The following is a 21,204-nucleotide window of genomic DNA, read 5'->3' as shown; positions in this document are numbered from 1 at the left end:
AAAACACTAAATAATTAAAAATATATGTATATATTTATATATGTACTTAGTATAAACATAATCAAGTTTATTTTATTTATAATCTTTTTTTAGGTTTCTTTTTTGTTTTTATTTTTTTTCGTTTTGCTTTTATTAGTCCACATTTGTCCTATCTTCGCTGGCGTTTTCTATACTGTTGTTTTTTTTTTGATTTGTTGTTTCTTTATCATTCAATTTATGAATTTCACTTGATTTGCAAGAGGGGAAACGCTTCTCGTAGGGGGAGGCGAGCGAACGAGACTTGTGTGGCATGATGAGTACTGAAGATGCAATTTGGTTTTGCTTGCCTTAATCAAAACTTTTCCGCTGTGTCCGACACAACGGCCGAGCACACACATATATAATGTATTTATATATATGTATATATATATTTATTTATTTATTTTGTTTCCTAAGTTTTTATTTATGTATGCATGTATCTTTTGGGTGTGTATTTCGTGTGTTTATGTAGTAGGTTTCATTTGATTCAGTTAATGTTTAGATTGCTCGCTTTCCATGCGTAATACATCTCTCATTTATATATACTATATAAATACAATTATTAACGTGCAACTTAAACCACCATAGTATTAGTGAATGCAGGTGTGTGTGTGTGTGAGAGAGTGTTTGTGTGTGCTGTCGTATGTGTATGTAATTTGTTTAGGTAATAAGGTATAAAGTACAATAACTATTTAAACACCCTTTCATTCATTATCGCTTTCTATTTCTTTTCTTTTTTCTGCTCCGTCTGACTTCGTCTACATTTCGTTCTCATTTTTCTTTCGTATTTCATCTTTGTGTTTATATTTTTATTTCTCTTTCATTCTTTTGTTTATTTCGATTGTTTATAACTACTAGCATTTAAGTCTCGTTTTGTTTTATTTTAATGTTGTTGTTTTTATGTTTTTACAACAATTTTATTCCAGCTAAATTCACACAACACGCAACATTCCACATTGCCACGTGATGCCTGCAATTGTTGTTACTTTTTATTGCAAAAAAAACTTTTCGTTTTGTTTCTATGAATTTTAAATTAAGTGTTTCTCAATTAATGAGTTGAGTTCAGCCGCTCCCGTTGTTGCTGTAGCTGGTGTTGTTGTTGTTGTCGCTGTATTTGTTGCCGGTGTCATAATTGTTGCAATCGCTGCTGTTGTGGTTGCTGTTGTCGTTGGTTCTGTTATCGTTATAGTTGTTGTAGTCTCCGACGTTTTTGTTGCAGTTGTGTCTGCTGCTGGCGTTGAGGTTGTTGTTTGTTCACTAGACACTGTTGTTGCTGTTGCGGGAGTTGTTGCCGCTGTTGCCTCTGTTGTTTCCACTTCCTCGGTTTCCGCTGCACTCCCAAACGAATTCTTTTTTGTTTTCAATGGCCTTCTTCGCTCTTTCCTGTGCGCCGACTGCTGTGAACATAAAACAGAAGCATATAAATAATAAGGTTCAAGTGCAATTAACAACAATTAAATAAAATGGGACAAGGATAAGTATGATCGTGGCGCATTTAACTCTTAATCAAGTGCGTTTTGTAAGTGAAGAAAAACAATTAAGCAGAAATTACTACGTGTGCAAATGTGAATATAAAGGTGTGAGTATGTACAGGTGTATATCGTGTTTATGTGTGTGTGTGGGAAAGTGTTGTGCCTGAATCAATAAAGCATTGAGCTGAAATAAAAGCAAGGAAAAGTCGCTAGTCGCTAGTGTTATCAATCGAAACGGATAACAAAATTATGATCAATGGCACATTAGCACGATGCAAGCTCATTGTTTGGCTTTGTTTGGCAGTGACAACAAAACATTATAAACAAAATATATAAAGGTTTGGTAAAACTATTTCAATTCAACAAAACAAACAGTCAAACAAACATGTGGTCGGATCAAAGAATTAAATGAACAACTTCTAACTAACTTGGCGGCAAATCAAATTAAGCGGCTGGTGGAACTGTTGCTAATATCACCACGTTGTTGTTGCTGTTGTTGTTGTTGCTGTTGTAGTTGTTGTTGTTGTTGCTTCTGCTGGAGTTGTTGTTGCTGTTTAGGTTGTAGCTGAAGCTGTAGTTGATGTTTCTGTTGATGTGACTGTGGTTGTTGTTGTTGTAGTTGTTGCGATTTCGTTTGCTGTTGTTGTTGTTGTTGTGACTGTAGTTGTTGCAGTGGCGGCATTAGCAGCTCCGCTGCCGGTGGCAATTTACCTCCTCGGTTGATACGATTGCGGCTGCCCTGCGCACAGATTGTCAGATGGAGGGGAAGAAGAAGGGACAACAAAAACGAAACAGCGAAACATCGTAAAGGAGAGTTTCATTTTGGATAGTTGAAATAGAGAAAGAATTAGAACAAAGTTACCATGTTGAGTTTTGTATGTTGTGTGTGTGTGTAAGGTGTGTAATTTGTATGTTTGTTGTATGGCAAGGCAGGACACTGATAACCAAGGATAACTACAATAGTATCAACTTAAATCTACCCCTAAACACCGCACTACAAACATTTCTCATTTACCTTTTCCATTGAAATTTTCATGTGATCCAAACTATTAGTGAGTCCGTTTATGTTGGATTCTCCGCCATTGCCAGTTTCCTGAGCGCTACTTTCCGTCTCACTGTTTGCACCGCTGCCGCTTCCCCCACCACTGCCGCTGCCACTCGCCGGAGCCACATTTGCAGTCGTAGTGCCTCCGGTTGAGGTGTAAGCACCAAACAACTGACGTGACAAACGTGGGATGCCATTGCCATCCATGGAGGTCGACGTCACAGCTGGCACAGGGGTCGATGTGGGTGTCGAGGTCGGAGCTGGACTCGGCCAACCGCCAATTGTTGGTATTGTTGTCAAGCCCGTATAGTTAACCGTTTTGTTATCTGGCTGCTGTTCTGTTTGCGGTTGAGTCTGCTGCTGCTGCTGTTGCTGCTGTTGCTGCTCATTGCTCGTAGCCTCTGTGCCTGGTGGCTGCTTTGCTCGTGTCTGCTGCTGCTGCTCTTGCTTGTTGTCATCGTTAGACTCCAAATCGGATTCATTATTTTCCTCCTGGTCCTGAAATGCACAAGAAAATTCGAGTTAGCACAATTATTACTATAAGAATATAATCGCATTATAGGCACCGTCGTAGTCTTCTCTCTCACCTCCGGACACAGTTCATAAGCCATGGACAAAGTGTTCTTTGCGGACAGTGAACGCTCGAGCATATAACCGTTGGTGTTATCATTGCTCTGTGCCGGCGGGGACCATGAGTACGAGTTGTAATGACAGCCAATTCCACGCTGACGTTCCAGCTCATCCTGCAGCCATTCAACCGCAATGCTCCAGTGGCGACTGATTGTTGGAATGGTGTGCAGCATTTGCAGGGCGATCGGTGATTTGTGGAACAGATGCGTCAAGCATTTGATTATCTGATAAGCGCGCTTCTGATAATGCGTCTTGGCACGCTGTATCGTCTCCAGCAATCCCTCACGCTGCTCCGCGACACCGTTAAGTGCATTGTGAATGCGATGACGTTGCCACGAGTCCTCAATCAGCAATATGTTCAGCAACAGATCGGTATGATGGCGCATGTCATGGCAGTAGGCGTAACCGCATTGCCACAGCAATTCTGTAAGCACCGCACGCGAAAAGTGTGGATTCTCCCAACTGCAATACTGCAACAGTTTTAGCCCTTCATCGCCCACGTTCGTATCCTCGATGACCTTTTTAATATAGCTGCAAAAGGAAAATTAAATCAGTTGTTCAACTGAGATATAATCTCTACGACAAACTTACCCAGTCCGGTTGAAAAGAATGTCCATGCACTCGCTGGACAGCGGTGTCAGGTCGTCTGGGGCGATGTTCGAGTCCCTGAATGGATTAGGCAATGGACGTGCATTTTCATTGGAGTTCTCGCACTTTTCGCTCACATCGCTGCAGCGCACCAAATGCGACACCACTTGATGCAACTTGCTGAACTCCGGATACTGATACTTAATCGATGGCCCAGGCCCATCATCCATAGCCACCTGCATAAACTGCACTGGCACATTCAGCTACAACAGGAAAAGGCAATTGAATAAAGTTGTAATTATGAGTTAAAGCAGATTACTCACCTTTAATAGCTGTTGTTTTTCCCGTGTGCCCAGGCCTACGTACATGCTGAATAGACTGAAATAGTGCGGTAAATGCTTGCCATAGTCGGCAGCCTCAGATTTGAGCAGGCGCAGCACGCTGATGAGTACCTGCTCGCAGAGATTGCTGCCCTCGTAGCCGACAAGCGGCTCATCGTTGATGGCAAAGTGACAAAAGAACACAACCAGTTTGACGAACACGGTGCGCACCTCTGGTGACGGTGCCATCAGTATATATTCGCCCAGGCGCGATGGTGGCGAGAGCAGTGCATGATTCGCAAACCATTTGCGTACCAGCGACGAGGAACGTATGTGATGTGAGAGCGTGTCGTACCTGTGGTAAAGCATACACAATTTAATTAAAGAACAAACATTTCTAACGCGCAATGCTACTCACCACTCGATGACGGGACCCCGCAAGGTTTTCTTTGTGCGAAATCCGGTGTGGAACAGAAATTGTGATGCCAACTGCACGCCCAGCAGCGAAAGCTCCTCAGCGGCGGGTGTCTAAAGAATATATGTTTATCAATTACCGAAAATATTACGTCATTTCCATAAATAATACTTACAATCTTATCACTGCGTGTCGATGGAATACTGCAGCTGACCAGCTTCTTGATGAAATTGAAGAACTCGACTGAGAAAATGCTACGCGAGTGCAAAAAGCGTATATTTTGATGTCTGAAATGCAATTTAAAATACGGTTTAGAAATAGGCTAAATCATAGGCTCAATTATCTAGAGTACCCACCTAACGCTCCGTTCAATTGGCTTTGGTAGTGGCAGCACAACATTTCGGCTTTCTGTGAGTGACAATTGCTCAACGCTGGCATCAAACTGTGTGGGATTTTGATCACAACGCGTGTAAAACAACATGTAGGCATTCCACCAACGCTTTTGGCGACGATACTGCATGCGTTTCAGATTGTTGTCATAGATTTCGCCCATGTAATCACCGCCAAAGCATTGCGCCTTCATTTCTTCATCTTCGTGCATTTTGCATTCAGTTACTTCGCCGTCATCGAACTTATACCACTGACATTTGCCATTCGTTGGATTTCTACAAGAGAGATTCATTATTAGTGATGATTTGACAATAATTTGTGGTTTACATTGTGACACTTACTTGGATACTATGTAGCTGAAGTAGTGGCCACCGGATGCCTGTCCGCTGTGCACTACAATGCCGGTCAGTTCATATTTTGTTGTTTCAACACTTGTTTGACAATTATCACCTACTTCCACAACTTCACCCTCTAGCTTAGCTAGGCCAGAAACTATAAAAAATAAGTATCAACAAATTAGCATTAATATAATTAGTAAATTAGATATCGGTCAATATTGGTAGTCAGAAGGTAGGCTACATTTGCATAGTCAGTAATTTGTTAGCACTTTAAGACCTTGTTTGGTAATTTTTATTCATTTTGCTTACTCACCTGTGTAGGGCTCCATATCCAGGATACGAGGAAATTCAAAATAATCATTAAACTTAATCGCACAGACGCGCTCGTAGTCGTATTCAAAGCGCTTCAATTGTATGGCTAACACGGGTGGCAGCTTCTTGACACATAGCCGCTTAACGGTAACTACCTAAAAGCATTAAGAAAGAATAACAATGAATTAATTGTTGTGTAAAAAATAAAATAGTTTCGTTCACTTACTTTTTTATCACATTTATCACAATGGTATGCATCAGCTCCCTCGAGCAGCTCTCCTTTGACATACTGCTCCAGAGATTCGGTTAATGAGCTATGATTCCTAATATCAACACTAAATACGCTAAATGGTTCCTCTTTGGAGTAGCGATGTGGGCACTCTTGGCATATCTTTTGATCGCTAAACGAGCCGCCCAACGTTGCATTCATCAGCTGAGTGTAGCCGAGTGCCTTCAGTCCCTCGTCTAAGCTCTCGAACAGCGACATAAAGAACTCGACGGCATCCTGTTGCTCACGCAGATTCACCGGTTCCCCTTGCAATCTATTACAAGTATAACTTCTGATTATTTAAATGTTCTTTATACTCAATTTCGCAGCTACTCACTTGAAGTGCGTCCAGAGGCCTCGTGGCACATAAAACTGCAGTGCACTGTGGCCCAGATGAGCAAATATGGCCTGCACATGCTTCAATATGATGACGTGATAGTTCTTACGCACATCCGCACCATCATCAGACGATGCTACCGTCGAAGATGTTGACGAGAGTGAGGGTATTGTTGAGGGTCCGGCAAAGAACGATGGACCAAGGCTGCCACCGCTGCCCATGTCCGAGTCGCCGCTAAAGTCCTCGTTATCATTTGTGGCTGCGCCATGTGCCTTTAGAATGCCCACGCGCACGGCTGGCACCATGTAAAGCTGTTGCAGCACCGAGTTCATGTAGCAGGTGGCACCAGCATTTTTCAAGCCACAGAAACCTTTGGTTGGCCTGGCGCCCACCGGCGGCAGATAATCCCATTCGCGCAACGGATCGGTATCTAAAAAGAACAGCATATTCAAGTTAATCTGATTAGTAAGAACCAAATTCTTTTTACTTACCCGTGCAGACGAAATCGATGAGTGTATTGGTGAGTAGCTTCATATTAGGAACACAGTGCTGGCACAAAGCAATAAGGAGATCACAAGCGGCAGCAATTGTATGGGGACTGCGGCACACTGGCGGCGGCACCGTGTCCAAGCGCAGGCTGCCGTGCTTGCGTAAATGCAGATACTCTCGCGATGCCGTAAACAAAAAGTCATCGATCAGCTCATGGATCAGTTCATTGAGCTGCGCTTTCGAGTCCGCCATGAGGAAGAACATCAGCTCCTTGGCCAAACATAGATGACCCTCCAGTAGTTCCTCATGCACCTGCGTATCGCCAGTTACCTTGACGTTCTCGCGTATCTTGCGCAGCCAATTGATCTCATCGCTTAGCAGTCCCTCGCCAATCTGCAGTGGCCAATTGTAGATGCAGCCATACGAGAGCGTGCGACAAAGCACCGAGAAGAATTCCGCACAAGTTGCCTCGTATTGGGGCACCAGAGTTTTCAGTGCACTCACAAGCAGATTGACCATGTAGACAAAGGGACGTCGATCGCCGGCACAATAGGTAGAGGCCAGGAACAGCTGCTCAGATGCCACTTGACGCACATGGCGCAGCGGATTCTTCAGCACAATTGAGGTAATAAATTTGGGCCAATTGGCATCGTTGCTCAGCGCCTCGTTGGCGCTGGGATTGAGTATAAACGAGATCGTCAACACCTCGAGTGCCTCCTTGCACACACTAAAGTCCTGGCCATCCGGTATGATGGCATCATCCTCGAAATCATTGCTGCTGCCCAATGCCTGTAGATTGCCACATGATGAGGCCCAGGCCAGATGTACGACAGCCTTAATAGTGCTAATGTCTGGACACGACCATTGCAGCGTAGAGCTGAAGAGCGCACGACATCGCTCACCATCGTGGCTAGCAGAGAGCATCTCGGTGGCCAATATCTCAGCCAGTTTAGCCGAAATGGCACGCAACGTGCCCTGCGCACTGTTCGGCGTTGTCGAAAAGTTCTGCTTAAGTATGTCCACCTGGGAGCGTGCACCATTGTCGTAGTCACAGATCATGGGCTCATCGCCCACTCGCGACAACACGCTGCCCACAATGTACAGAAACAGCTTCGCCAGCCGCAGCACGCATTGGAACGAGGCGCGTTTTGTGTGCATATCGGCGCTGGGCAAAAAGTTGTTCTTCGTCAGCAGTTCCAGCACAAAATGTGCGCAGCCCGAGTGCATCCAGGCCGATTGCACTTGCAGCGCCGATTCGCCCAGCGGATCCAGGGCGGGAATCAACAGTCCATGCAGCACACTCAGATTGTAGAGCACCTGAGCAGGCGACGGATGCAGAAACATTTGTTCCGGAGTGCAGTCATCGGCATTCAGCTGCAAAGGCATTAAATATTATTAGCAATTTGAATTTATAGCTCATAGCAAATCAAAACTCACCGCATCGCTTGCGCTTTGTCCGCTGCTGGTCAATGCATCCTCCTCTTTGGGTCCATCGCCGGTTGTGGACTTGGGCACTCGGCACATCAACTGCAGCATGCGCATTGTGTGGCGATCGCAGGGCAGCAGATGCAGCAAGACTTTAGCACTATCGCGCAGTCGTCCATGCTCCAGATCACTGCCCAACTGATGCAGCTTCAAGAAGAACTCGGTGTACTGATAGTTCTGCGATATAATCACGCCGGGCAGCGTGCTCTCCGATTCGACGCGTTGCATATCTGGACAGGGTCTGGGTGGCGAACCGGTGCTGGAATCGCTGGAGGAGTCGGGACTACTGGCCAGGCCAATGCCCACCTGTGTCAGCTTCGCTGTCAATATCATTTTGTCACGTATGGTGTACTGATACAGTGGATTGATTTCATCGGACACTTCGATCAGCTCGCCATTCGTATAGAAGAGATCCACTTTGATGTTGTTGGTGGACGTGGAGTTGCCTTTGATGCGCTTCAACAGGTTGCGCTTGAAGGCCGCCATTGTTTCGTTGCTGTGCGTCACAATTTCAATATCGTCAATGGGTCGTCCGGGTGTTTGGAAACGTATATAGAGACTAGTATTCTTGCCACGCGTGACGCGGCTGAGTGGCAAATGGATGCGATCTCCGCTAAACGAACGATCGCACTCTTTGATGTACTCCTGCAACACCTTGATGATGCGGCACATCTTCTCCGCCTCAATGAAGCGCATCTTCGTGTCCTTCGACTCGTCGTTGCTCGTATCCTGATTATCGGCATCCTCCAGCATTGCTTTGCCCAATATCTGTATGTTGCTGTAGTGAGCACGCAGCCGAGCGCAGCATTCGCCAATGAAGATCTCGTGGAACTCTGTGATGTGCTCTTGCAGTCGTGGCCCCAATGCCGTTGAAACCTCCTTCAGCAGATCGATGGCCTTGTTGGCAATCTCTTCGCCACCCGTGGTAATCACACGCCACAAATAATCCTTACCAATGAGATCCTCATTGTCGAGTATATAGCCACGATGGATGGCCTTTAGTTTATCCTCCTTAGAGTTGACGGCCTTGAAGAAGCGCTCAAAGCACTTGATGCCGCTCTCGGTGAGCAGATGCGGATCCAACTGCAGTATGTTATTCTCAAAGAAGTCCTTGTTGATGCCTGGATCTAGATCCGGTTCTTCACCCATTAGTTTACCGAACCAGCGGAAACATTCCTCGCGATCTGCCGCAAAAACGGCGTTCACAGCCAGACAATGCCAGATTTGCTTCGCCTGCGAATGGAATAGAAATAAGATTTCGTTCGCAACTGAGATATATTGTCGAAATACATACCTGATCGGCACACAGCCAAAGCTGACCGTCCTTCAGCAGAAACTTGAGAAACTCCAGACGTTCGGCAATCTGTGCTTGATGTGGAAAACGACCATCTATCAAAATGGTCGCTGCATCCAAACTGGGCGTCTCATTCACCAACGAACGCACCTTCTCCATATACGCAGTCAAACTATTGGTCACCAAAATGACCAGCGAATAGTCGTTCTGCAAACGCTCAATCACTTGCTGTCGATTGATGCTGGTCTGCGTGCGTGGTGCATGATTGGGCGACGTATCATACAAGCAACAGATATCTCTAATCAGACGCAAAGCGGGCAGCACCCACGAATCGCCAGCCTTAAGTTCACCGACGCACTTATCCAGCCAGATAGTTTTCTGCGCATCACGTTCCTGCGAGCAGCTATAGTCGAGAATCTTGACGTGCGCGCCAAGCGCTTGATCGAGCACCTCTGGCGGCACCTCTTGACTATGCGCCAAGGTCCAGAACAGCTTCAGCACCTTTTGTGCCATCACGCCGTTCTTATCGTCCTCGGCCAGGCGCCGTATTAGCTCCAGCAGACGCTCCCGTTGACGCTTGTTAGCGGTCGTCATGCTTGCCTATAAATAAAAGCAATAATTATTAGATATTCAAATAATATCGACTTGCTTGCAACTCACCTGAAATGCTTCGAAGAGATGATCCAGCTGTTCGGGTGTAAAGTCCCAAGCCAGCTTGGCCAGCAAATCGTGCATATTCTTCACAATCGCTTCGTGTTTGCCCGCCTGAGCACGCCACACAGCATCTAAATCGTCGAGCGTTAGTGCCTGCTCTTTGATCAGAAAGCGTATGATCTTCTCCAACTTTTCCACATATTGTGGCTGATGCAGCGAGTCTTTGAGCACAATGCCCAACACATCGGATGATTTAATCCATTGGGCCATGCGCTCTGCTGTCAGCCAATCCATTTCGTCGTCGGGCAGGCAATGAGGCAGCGGCTGAGAGCGATGCGAGTAGTAAGCGACCGATGTCAGCACCTTGTTGATTTCGTTAAGGGCATTCATCTTGCCATTAAAGCTAGACACCTGCAGCAATCGCAATATCATCTTAAGGCGAAACATCTCCAGATCGCGTATCAGTTCTTCCTGACCGGTCAAACGACTGGCCAGAAAACGCGCTGACTTCACAATGCCATTGATGTAGTCATTGCGACCCTCCGGCTTCACCTCACGCTTCAGCTCCTCGTCGGTGAAACTGTCTAGCAAATCCAGCACAACATTCCAAGTGGGCATAAAGTACTTGGCAATGGTGGCAGGCGTCAGCAGCTCATAGCATTGTCCAAAGGGCCGCAATAGGCTGTGTATGAGCGCAAGCGTTAAACGATTGTCCTGTCCAGAACCATCCGATCCTCCTCCGCCGCTTTCATTGGATGTAATGCTTTTGACTGTTGATGTGGAACTAGAGCCACCGACGATGGCAGATGTTTTATTTGTGTTTTGATTGCGCTTCAACAATTCCAGACCGCTATTGAAACGCTCGAGCAGATTATCAAATCCGCCCAACTGTCCAAAGCGATTAATGAGATCGACAAGCCAACCGCGAGGGTTCTTTGGCTCTGGCGGCGGTTTCGCAAACATCTTGTTGCTATCCAACACACCCCAAATGCATTCGAGGGCCGCAAAGCATTCCGGTTGACGTCCCGCATTGAATGTGTTGAACTTATTGTCCGGATCAAACACAATCGCGAGCAGATCGAGCAGGTATGGATTATCACGTTGCATGTGTATCGCTATCAAGTTCAACAGCTTGCCACACGACACCAGAATGCAGTGATGGATGTTGAATTTCCACGAGTTGACTGCCTCATCCGTCAGGATCTTGGCAAAGGACGTTGTTAGGCCATTTCGATAGAACTCCACACACGGTTCGCAGTCGTGATCGACACCTGTTAAAAGAGAGAGAGCAGTTATAGTTCATTTCATGCCTTTAGTTGTTAATGTTGTTCACTTACCAGCCTTGGCCAAATCGATGGCGGCATTTAGCAGCACCTCCAACTCCTGTTCGGGCAACACGGGCACCACCCATCGTGGATTGGATATCTTTTGTGTTAGCGAGCGCAGCTTAGCAATGGGAAATGACGCTATCAGCTTCTCTGGCGACCTGCGAACCAACGAAAAATCGAAAGTAAATACAAAATAATGTAAACCATTTCGTTGTTATTTTCGTCCGACTTGGAGGCGCGAGTGCGTGAGTCAGTGAGTAAGTAGATAAGCGATAATTGCGCTTTGTTTTTTTGATGTTTTATTTTTGTTTTTTTGTTGTTATTATCGTCGTCGCCTTTCGTGTTTATTACTTGAATTGCCCATCTTGCCTAGCCATTGAATGTACTATTAGCACGCACACATACTCTCTTACAGCCTACGTGTGCGTGAGTGTATTTATATATATATATATATATATTAGTTTGTAGGCTAAAACTCGTGATTTGCATTTTCCGTACCGTGTCGATGGATGACACAAGCAACAATTTCATAATTACTAAGGATTGCTTGCGATATTCTATTGCATTTTTTGTGGCCTTTAAATCTTTAAATAACCTGTTCTACTAAATAATATATTACTTGACCTTACATGAATTTGCATATAAACAATTGGTATGTTTACGTTTGAAGTGGAAAAGGTTTAATGGACTGGGCTATTTCTAATATTAAGATTCCTGGAAATTAAGTGTTTCATAGGAATTATATCGAATGCAATCTATAATTTCTGAGGTCTGAAATTTTTTACCCAGCATAACTGTTAGGTTTATATAATGCCAAGTGACTTAAAAGTGACGTCAACGTTTTGTGCTGAAAACTAGCTATTATTTAAATCATTTTATCATCTATATTAATATTATATGTAGTCAAATACCATTACAACCCACACAACGCCACTTCTTCTTGTATTAAATCATTAATCTATATATCTATGTCTATAAGAATTGTGCGCTGCGCAAAAGTAAACAAATAAATTTTGCTGCTATATATACAACCCATAGAAATTGCTCTCAACTGACTAATTATGACTATAATGTGGTTTTACTTACACAGCAGTTGCGGCGCTTTCCACAGTGCAACCACCGGCTGTTGTTGTTGTTGTTGTTGCTGCTGCTGTTGTTGTTGGTGGTGCATCCGTTGACTGCTCCTGACTGTTGTTGCTATTGTTAGCATCAATGCCACCGCTCGACGACATGTTTGCTGTTGTGACTCCACCTGTTGTTGTTGTTGTAGTTGTGACCGTTCCTGTTCCCGTTCCTGTGACAGTTGCCGTAACAGTTCCCGTTCCCGTTCCTGTGCCTTGAGCTGTGCTCGTTGTAATGCTGGTGCTACTGTTTTGGGCTGCTGTTGCTGTGGTCGTCGCTTGGCCAGTTCCAGTTCCTGTGCCCTGTCGGCGTGTATCGAATGTCATTGTGGCGCCTTTTGGCTGCGTCACGTGCGTCACAAATGTTTAACGCCGTCGTCGTTTCTTCTTGTTGGGGTTGGACTGCTTGCTGACTGTGTGTGTTGTGTGAGTGCTTTTGATCGTAATTCTAGTGAAGTCTACGCTGGGCGGCTTTGGCTTTGACTATTGACTATGGCTATGGCAGTCCTGGTTCCGTAGAGAGACTCGAGTTGTTCCACAGTTCCCTCTAATGCTTCTCCTAGTTGTTATTGTTGTTGCTGACTTGGGTAACACATCAAATGAATGAATGAATGTTGTTGTTGTTGTTGTTGTAACCAATGTACATTAGGCACTGTTGGTCTCTCTTTCTCTCTCTCTATCTGCCGAACAATCTTCTTGCCAATAAGAATTGCTGTTGTTGTTCTTCTTCTTACTGCTGAGTTGTTGTTGTCGCTGTTGTTGTTATTATTTCTGCTTCTGCTGCTGCTGGTGCATGCACAGTTGGTGCTGTTTGCGGCGCGCTGCGTTTAGTTTACATATTTCTCCTCAACGGACACAATTGCAAAAATCTATAAACTGCAACGAAGCAAAGAGCAAAAGAAGAATGAGCAAAATGAATACGAGCACACAAAGGAGGCCGAAAAAACACTCGCACACACACACATACACTAGCCAACTAACACACACGTACAAACACAGGCGCACACGCACGAAACGAACGAACGAAGGAACGCAAAAAGAGCGAGCGCAAAAATTGAGAGAGTGGGTTTTGGAATATGAAAAATCAATATTATTTAATAGACGTGGGTCACAGCGGTGCAAAAGACGAGACTGGAGGAGGAATCACACACACACGCACACAGTTGAGAGCCAAATACATATGCATATACACTCACACACACACCCATCATAAACTCTCTCACTGCGGACAGCGAGTGTGAATTTAATTTAATGTTGTTGTTGTTTTTGTTGTTATCGTTTTACGTTGTTCTTTTCATGCTTATATGTACATATGTATATTTATTTGTTTTTTTTTTTGTGTAGGCAAACAAAGATTTTTCTTTTTTTCCCAAAAAAAATTACATCACTGCCGCAACCGCCGCCGCCGCTGCGTTTGTGGATGAATCTCCTCTGTCTGGCTGTGGACTTGCTTTCTCCAACCACCCCCCTCAAGACACATCACTCCCACCACACACACACTCAGCACATTCGCCGGGAGCGGAGACGGAAGAACCTTAAGAAAATTTCCTAAAGAGCAACCACTAAAATGTCTTTTATCGCGAATTTTTATAGTGTGCCTACCACAGACAATGATGATGTTATCCAAAATGCTTGATATTCCGTAATTCTTGTTAAAATTCGCTTGAAACTTATATATTTTTCAATAATCTGACAACTGTCGTGCAAAACTTATCATCTGAGCAATTTGTTCGTTGTCAACACTGCATACACACATATGCATACGAATATGTACATATACATTGGTGTGTACATATGTGTATAGATTATTGGCAAGGGGAGGGGGAGGGCATGGACCCGCACAAGTGCATCAGACGACAGACAGACTTAGAACAAAATTCCTTGCTACATACATACATATATAAATATATATATATGTGTGTATGCATATTAGGAATCGGCATTAACAATGCGAATTTGTCATTTTTCTATCCGTTTCATTTTGCATTTTACAGCAGGACATTATAATGTTTTGTAGTCATTTTTCCTTCTACATTTTTCTTCACATCCAATATACACGCATACATACTAGCCACATGCATATTCATCTGCACAAACGCACACAGATGTAGCCAGCAAATCGTTTTGCTTTTGCCTTTTGCTTTTGCACAACTCACCATTTTGTGCATCCGCCCTAAAAACACTGTGCGTTTTGTTTGTTAATATACGCATTAATTTACACTGTCGCACTTTGTTACCGCGTTTAATGTACACTCACACTTGGTCGGTCTTCTAACCTTAGCTCTTACATTTGCATAGTTTCAACACAAATTGTTAAAAACTAATTATGTATCTTCGTTTTTTTTTTTGCAATTTTTTTTTTGCTGGCTGGCTCTCCTAAGCTTTACAAATCAGCCGGCCGATAGCCAAAATGGCGTCTGCGTTGGTGATGGACAATGTTTTCAATTGTTGCTGCTGTTGTCTTAATAGTCGGGCGTATTGCCTATTCAATTTTAATAACTTATTCTAGTTTATTTTTACTTTTCATTGTAATATTGGTTTTAATTAATTATTTAACTTGTGTAGACGGCCGATAAAGTGTGGTAGCCGGTCGATTGTCGACCTACCCATACTAACCATTGGCAATATCAGTTGCATACCTGTCCTTATCGGTTAACCGCCACTCACAGTTGTTTGCATGTAAACATCGCAATTTTCACACATACAATAAACTAATTATTACGAATTTTTGCCATTTTCTAGTATAAATAAGGCATGTTGCAGTTCGTAATTAGTTAGGAAAGAAATTGGCTGTAAAATCTAAAATCGGTTTTTGATTGCCGCCCTGGAAACAACGTTTAGGGTATTCATCAAACTGTACAGTTTTGTAAGTACTCGCTTCAACATTTTCAATATTTGAAGATTCGGTAAATCACTTTTTATTTTATAGTGTCTAGTTTTTTTTTTCAAAACAGAAAAATAAAAATGGTTTAAAATAACGCGCTTTTTGGAAATCTACTGATATCCCTATGAAAGTATAATCAGGTGCTATATCTCCCGATTTTTTAACGTCGGTTTATATCGTTGGCACTTTAATATATTTGTAAGAAGTAAATATCTACTAAAATAATTTATAAACAAAAATTTGAATTTGTAATAATATTTGGTTTTAAAAAACATCGATGTCAGCCATAAGTAGTCGGTGTTCAAAAATATCGTTGCATCGATAATGTCATCGATGCTTGTCCACCTCTAACTCCAGTTGAAAACAATATTCTCTTTTTGTGTGCACAACGATAATGAATTAATAGAAGCCGTGGCATAAATAATGTATGGTTATTTGGATCGCTGCCCTGGCATTTATTGTGGACGTTCACAGCTTGATAATGGCAGCTGGAGCATCTGTGGGGTTTGCCCCCGAGGATCACGGGTAAAAATATACCGCATTGTTGATTGTTTTGATTGTGTATTTGTTGCTAAACATTGTTTGTTCCTTCCTATTCCGCAGGTGAATGCAAGCTATGCGTGCACACCTTGCCGTGATGAATTGAGCACATATTCGTGGCTATATCTGGGTTTCATGACCATGCTGCCATTGATGATGCACTGTTTTTTCATTGACATGGATGCCAAAGATCGCAAATTCTCCCGCAAACAATTAATCCTCACAGCCAGCGCTTTTGTTGAAGTGGCTCTCGCAGCAATCTTAGCAACACTCTTCATGGAACCGATGTGGGAACTACGTTTGTATGCCTGCGAGGTTCGCAAGCTGACTGATTGGTACACTTTATTCTACAATCCCAATCCGAACTATGAAGCCACCTATCATTGCACCCAGGAGGCAGTTTATCCGTTGTAAGTGAAACGTAGCTCTACTCTACTTGATTTCAATTAATTCTTTTTGTTTTTATATTCAGGCAAACAATTGTGTTGGTGTATTACTTTTTGTGTTTGTTAAACATGTTTCTCATTCGACCGCTAATCAGCTCTTTGTTCGATGTGCGCGGCAAAGCGCCGATTTATTCTGCTCTCTATTTTCTGCCACTACTTACTTTAATACACGGCACCTGCTGCGGCTTAATTTGTAAGACCTTGATGAATCTTTTATCTGTTATCTTTAGTAAATGCATTTGTTTGCAGATTATTCATTTCCATATCTGAGCATTGCCATGTCCATGGTGGCCACAGCAATACATTATGCCATGAAGCTGGATCAAACGCAGAAGGCGCTACTGCTATCCTCCGTGTGGGAAATGAAGAATGTGGTCATCATTTGTAAGTTGTAAACTAACTAAACTATACATTGCACTTTGTTGACTGAACCAAGCCAAGTTTAGTTACTGTTAACTATAGCACAAACTAAAACATGTACTTCAACCAGAGCTTCTCAAAGACAGCAACCACTTACAGCAATTATACATAAAATATTTAATTATTCTAATACTCTTCTCTTTCAGCTGTCCATTGGCTCCTGCTGGCATTCGGCATCGCCTCGTTGAACTATCATTACACGTTGTTGTGTCTGGTGCCGTTCCCTTCGCTGTTCTACATTCTGACTGTGCGCTTCACCGATCCCGGCGAGTTTCGAGAGATTGAATCACGCATTTGATCCGGCACCGGCAACATGCAAATGCAAATCTTTCACGAACGTGGTGCACGACGTTCCACAGTTGTTATCTATGTGTAGTTTTAAGTCGATGTCTTAAATTATTTCGCATACATTTATGTATATATACTTATATATTTCATTTTCGTCTTTTCGTTTTTTCTTTCTCATTAATTATACACATAATAATATTAAATACAAATCATCAGTTGTTTTCCCCTTTTGCTCTAAATTAGTTGGTTTTTTTTTTACACAATACATATATATATATATAGAATGTATATATATTGAATCTTGCACGCCATGCTATAACCAGAACGCTCGTTTCACACTTTAGCAGAATAATGCCTACAACAAACACTTCTTGAAAATGGATATCAACAATATTCTTCCCAAGAAACAAATGAAACCAAAACCAGAGGATAACAAAAATTCAGGGATTTTGTATAAAGATTAAGGTCAAAGTAGTAGAAACATATCATCAATATCCATTCATAGAATACACATTGAATTAATGAGTGTACATGCATGTGTCTGTGTGAGTGTGTGTTGTGTATTTGTATGTGTGTGTTAGGACGAGTTAAGCCTTAAGGCTGTTTTTACTGCGGTTGATTAAATTCAGTTCCATTCCAGATCTAATCCGTTGTGTCGCTGCTATTTGGCGATTTGTTGCGCTCCTCCAGAAATTTCAAGCGTCGTTTGCGCAATTCACTCAACTCCGAGCTATCCTCGGTCTCCACATCTAAACTAGCTGCCTCCGTCGAGGGTAGATCATCCTCCTCGGCGCCCAGATCCTCAATTGTCACTTGCTCCGTCTTGCTATTTGTGGCTGTTACGCTTATTTGTTGTGCTGTCGCCTCCGCAGCTGCCGCTGCTGCTCTCGATGTGCTCGCTGCTGTGTCATAGACGGATGCAGCAGCAGCAGCTGTTGGTTCCACAGTTGGTACATCTGCCGCTGTTGTTGCTGTCGCTGCAGCGGTTCCTGCTGCTGTTGGTAGGGGTATTGTAGGGGGCGGCAGGCGTGCCATTAGTCCCTGATACTGTTGCATCAAGATGCTGGCCGAGTCCAGCATTAGCATAGTATTGCGTAGCATCTGTAAATGACATTGATTAGTAATTGGAATTTACTCATTTTGGAGTATTCTTCACCTTCAGACGCTCCTCAATGTGCTTGCGCTGTGTACCTTCCATGGCGAGCAACTCGGCATCGCTGAAACGCGTTAGATCCGAAGGCATGGGAGGCGGTGGTCCAATGGGTGGTGTAAAGTAAGCAAATGGTGGCTGCGACATGAAGGGAGGCAACATAGCGGGTGGCGGATTGGACAAAGCGTTGGGTATGTTATCTAAAAAGGATCGATTGATTAGCAAGAAACAATATGTCGAGAACGTAAAACTTACTGGCATTGCCGAAAAGTTCCGCGAAGTTTGGCAGAAAAATGGGATTTCTGCCCGCATTGCCATTTGCTTGTGGCAAACGCGCGTCCGTTGCAGCTGCAGCTGCTGCTCCCGGCAACGTATTTGCTGCAACATTGACCGCTGCTGCAACGCCAGTTTGAGCTGCTGCTGCAGCTGGGGCAGCTGCTGCATTCACTGGTTCCTCAGCAGCACGCGGTAAAGCAGGAGCACGCAAAATGTTCAAACGACAAGTGGGACAAGTTTGCTGCCTTTGGAACCATGAGCGCAAGCAGGTGGTATGGAAGATGTGACCGCAGGGCAGCTTCTTGGAGTGATTAACCATATCCTCGCGACAAATGATGCAAATGTTGTCCGATTGACGCAATTCCTCGGGCGTGGCGTCCGGATACAGCGTGTTCATGTTGCGAATAGCGCGACGCGACATTATGACATCATTTAGCGCCTTGCGGAAGTTGCGTATGGTGAAGAACATGGGTCGGAACACAAACATGGGCAGCGCGTAGATCTTTGCCATGATGATCACAAACAGCAGATACAAGATCACTTTGATGAGACCAATAACCAGTTCGGTGTACAGCAGAAACACAGCCTTATTCTCCCAGGGAGTGTCGGTGCGCATTTCAGCAGCATGCAGAACATATTTGATAGCTGTGCTGGCGATGACAGTCAGCAGAATAGCATACTCGAAGCCAAAGACAAGCTGCACTGTGGGACCACGAACCAAGGTTGAATTGTACGCATGCATGAGTAGCACATAGTCGAGTATGCCTAGCATGGTGAGCAGACTGCCGACGCGTATGTGAAATAGCCAACCTAGGACAGGAGAACGCTCCATCTGTAAGAAGAATATCACGTATACAACATGTTGCTTTTAAACCTCTTGGGCAAAATGTACTCACAAAGTCAACGCGTTCTTCGGCCAGCCAATGGAATGATTTGAGAAATAGGAGCACAGTGAATAATGCAACAAATCGTGGATTGAAGTCATCGCGAAAAACAGTAAAAGCTAAGCAAGTCTCTGTTAGCGCATACCAAAAACGTTCCAGCAAATGCTCAAACTCCGCAGCTCGTAAAGTGCCTAAGAAAATCTGCAGATAAACATGAAAATTTAATATACAATTTTGCAAAATTAAAAAAGTAATATATAGTTTACCTTGCGCAAAAGCTTGCCAAACATAAATACTATCACAAAGAATTGTATATAAATGACCTGCAGAAAGTTCAGACTTTAGAACGTTGTGTATTCTTATTGTTGTTGTTGTGACTTGGTACTCACCGCCATGGATGCATTAGATTTGGTTATATAGACAACGGCCGGGTAGAACTGCTGTTTCTGGTAGTAGGCGTTGCCAATTACGGCGCTCGTCAGCGCCATGCAAACACTTGAAATTAACAGCTGCATATTGTCGCAGTTGGTTGCAAAGCCAGCCAATTGGCTGATCGTCTCCAGAAAGATGTTAATTTTGACTGCTTTGTTGTTTACGGCTAACGTTCAGTATGTGCAATATCTATATATTTTTTATTGCTTATTTTTGGGTATTTTTTTGACGTTAGTTAGTGCTCGGACGACATCGACACAATTAATTTTGACTATCCTCTCTCGGCAAGTAGTTTTTACATATATATTTTCGTTTTTCTTTCTCCTGTTTTCATTGTACACGTACACGACTCGTCACAGTACGTAACGTAATGGCGTTTTGCCATTCGCACGTAAACGCGCTCAATCAGCTGTGCCCAAAAAACAATGTGACCAGTGGAACAATTGGGCACGGCTCCTTTAATTTACTTTTTAAAAAGTTAACAAGTTTCTGAATAATGTTGCATAAGATATTGAAAATTGGTTGTATTAGTTATCTCGTTTGGTATTCTATCAAGTATGAGTTCGTTGATTAAGATTTCCAATTGGAATATAACTTGGTGGAGGTTTTACTGCATCTGCCTAAAAGTATGTGACGAAAATATTTAAATTCAAATGTTCTTAAACAAACGCACTAATTTTTTAATTGTTAGAATGTTTCTGCATTTTATTTTATTTAAATAAGTCAGGTTTCACATTAATAATTTTTGTACAATCATTATTACTAGATTTCATTTGTTGATATACGTAGCTTGCAAAAATTTTCACCACTGTCGCCTTAAGATAGGCAATCAACTCTTTTAATAACTCTCGTTATTTTTTAAAATGTATTTTTATTAAGTTGTGTGATTCACATGTTAAATAAAAAAAAAATACTACAAAAACCGGTATGCTCTTGACTTTTTAATTAACTTATCATACTTAAACCTACTTAAACACTTAATGATTTAGCCTTTTTTGCGTTTATAAAACATAATAAAAAGCCCTGAAGCAAATCTCTCACCGAAGGTTTAAATTTGTTTATGAATTAAACGCAATGTAAAATCACACTATAATCGTGCTGCTGTTAAGGCAACCATGCTGAGCACAGCATGTTGTCCGGCATTCGATTAGTGCGATTAGCGATTCACCTGACAGCAAAAGATTTTTGCACTTTTACTTTTGACCAGCCGCCTTGAGAATCTTCAACGTAAATACGTAGACTGGGAAGAGTCTCTACAAACCTGCAGTAGTATTACGCAAGTGGAAGTCAAATGCGACAGCAGCTGGCTGACAAAATTTTGCATAAGCCTCTAATCACAAATGTTAGCACCCCAAAAGCAAAGGCTAAAGTTTGTTTTAC

General features: G+C 43.1%; 3 protein-coding genes across 9 annotated transcripts; 1 reads left to right on the top strand and 2 right to left on the bottom strand.

The window, feature by feature from the left end:
- Positions 1-175: 175 nt before the first annotated feature.
- LOC117576397 (probable ubiquitin carboxyl-terminal hydrolase FAF) lies at positions 176-15,103 on the bottom strand. Of its 7 annotated transcripts, none has more exons than XM_052007780.1 (20): positions 14,661-15,103; positions 12,470-13,380; positions 11,393-11,541; positions 10,062-11,326; positions 9,402-10,001; positions 8,060-9,340; positions 6,625-7,996; positions 6,134-6,563; positions 5,755-6,070; positions 5,530-5,683; positions 5,220-5,370; positions 4,845-5,153; positions 4,664-4,775; positions 4,492-4,601; positions 4,077-4,428; positions 3,757-4,016; positions 3,102-3,696; positions 2,506-3,033; positions 1,919-2,229; positions 1,271-1,415 (listed from the first exon to the last, which is right to left on the bottom strand). In XM_052007780.1, the coding sequence occupies exons 2-19, from the start codon at positions 12,829-12,831 to the stop codon at positions 1,930-1,932; spliced, it is 8,646 nt and encodes a 2,881-aa protein (XP_051863740.1). In that variant the 5' UTR covers positions 12,832-13,380; positions 14,661-15,103; the 3' UTR covers positions 1,271-1,415; positions 1,919-1,929. The 7 variants fall into 7 exon arrangements, with proteins under 7 accessions (XP_051863738.1, XP_051863737.1, XP_051863739.1 ...); XM_034261112.2 differs by having other exon boundaries at positions 3,123-3,696; XM_052007781.1 differs by having other exon boundaries at positions 1,311-1,412.
- A 617-nt stretch (positions 15,104-15,720) lies between these two features.
- On the top strand, positions 15,721-17,270 carry LOC117574667 (JNK1/MAPK8-associated membrane protein). The gene is made up of 5 exons (XM_034258572.2): positions 15,721-15,913; positions 15,992-16,338; positions 16,401-16,567; positions 16,624-16,758; positions 16,941-17,270. The coding sequence occupies exons 1-5, from the start codon at positions 15,812-15,814 to the stop codon at positions 17,090-17,092; spliced, it is 903 nt and encodes a 300-aa protein (XP_034114463.1). The 5' UTR covers positions 15,721-15,811; the 3' UTR covers positions 17,093-17,270.
- A 39-nt stretch (positions 17,271-17,309) lies between these two features.
- Positions 17,310-20,191, bottom strand: LOC117574666 (E3 ubiquitin-protein ligase HRD1). The gene is made up of 6 exons (XM_034258571.2): positions 19,782-20,191; positions 19,659-19,715; positions 19,405-19,593; positions 18,488-19,340; positions 18,239-18,432; positions 17,310-18,183 (listed from the first exon to the last, which is right to left on the bottom strand). Exons 1-6 carry the CDS (start codon positions 19,905-19,907, stop codon positions 17,725-17,727), a joined length of 1,878 nt encoding a protein of 625 aa, XP_034114462.1. The 5' UTR covers positions 19,908-20,191; the 3' UTR covers positions 17,310-17,724.
- Positions 20,192-21,204: the final 1,013 nt, after the last annotated feature.

The sequence above is a fragment of the Drosophila albomicans genome, chromosome 2R, assembly GCF_009650485.2.
Source record: "Drosophila albomicans strain 15112-1751.03 chromosome 2R, ASM965048v2, whole genome shotgun sequence".
NCBI classification, from domain to species: Eukaryota; Metazoa; Arthropoda; class Insecta; order Diptera; family Drosophilidae; genus Drosophila; species Drosophila albomicans.
Note: the sequence above shows the minus strand (reverse complement) of the source record. Positions and strands in the feature narration are given on the sequence as shown.

Excerpts from the sequence above, each read along its gene's own strand:
- LOC117576397 (XM_052007777.1), bottom strand. The coding sequence starts at position 12,831 with ATGACATTCGATACACGCCGACAGGGCACAGGAACTGGAACTGGCCAA. Across the intron at positions 4,017-4,076 it reads AAAAACAACAGCTATTAAAG|CTGAATGTGCCAGTGCAGTT; the intron begins GTGAGTAATCTG and ends TTCCTGTTGTAG. Across the intron at positions 3,034-3,101 it reads TGAGAGAGAAGACTACGACG|GACCAGGAGGAAAATAATGA; the intron begins GTGCCTATAATG and ends TGTGCATTTCAG.
- LOC117574667 (XM_034258572.2), top strand. The coding sequence starts at position 15,812 with ATGTATGGTTATTTGGATCGCTGCCCTGGCATTTATTGTGGACGTTCA. Across the intron at positions 16,339-16,400 it reads CAGGAGGCAGTTTATCCGTT|GCAAACAATTGTGTTGGTGT; the intron begins GTAAGTGAAACG and ends TTTTATATTCAG. Across the intron at positions 16,759-16,940 it reads GAAGAATGTGGTCATCATTT|CTGTCCATTGGCTCCTGCTG; the intron begins GTAAGTTGTAAA and ends CTTCTCTTTCAG.
- LOC117574666 (XM_034258571.2), bottom strand. The coding sequence starts at position 19,907 with ATGCAGCTGTTAATTTCAAGTGTTTGCATGGCGCTGACGAGCGCCGTA. Across the intron at positions 19,341-19,404 it reads CCGAAGAACGCGTTGACTTT|ATGGAGCGTTCTCCTGTCCT; the intron begins GTGAGTACATTT and ends TTCTTCTTACAG. Across the intron at positions 18,184-18,238 it reads ACATTGAGGAGCGTCTGAAG|ATGCTACGCAATACTATGCT; the intron begins GTGAAGAATACT and ends TGTCATTTACAG.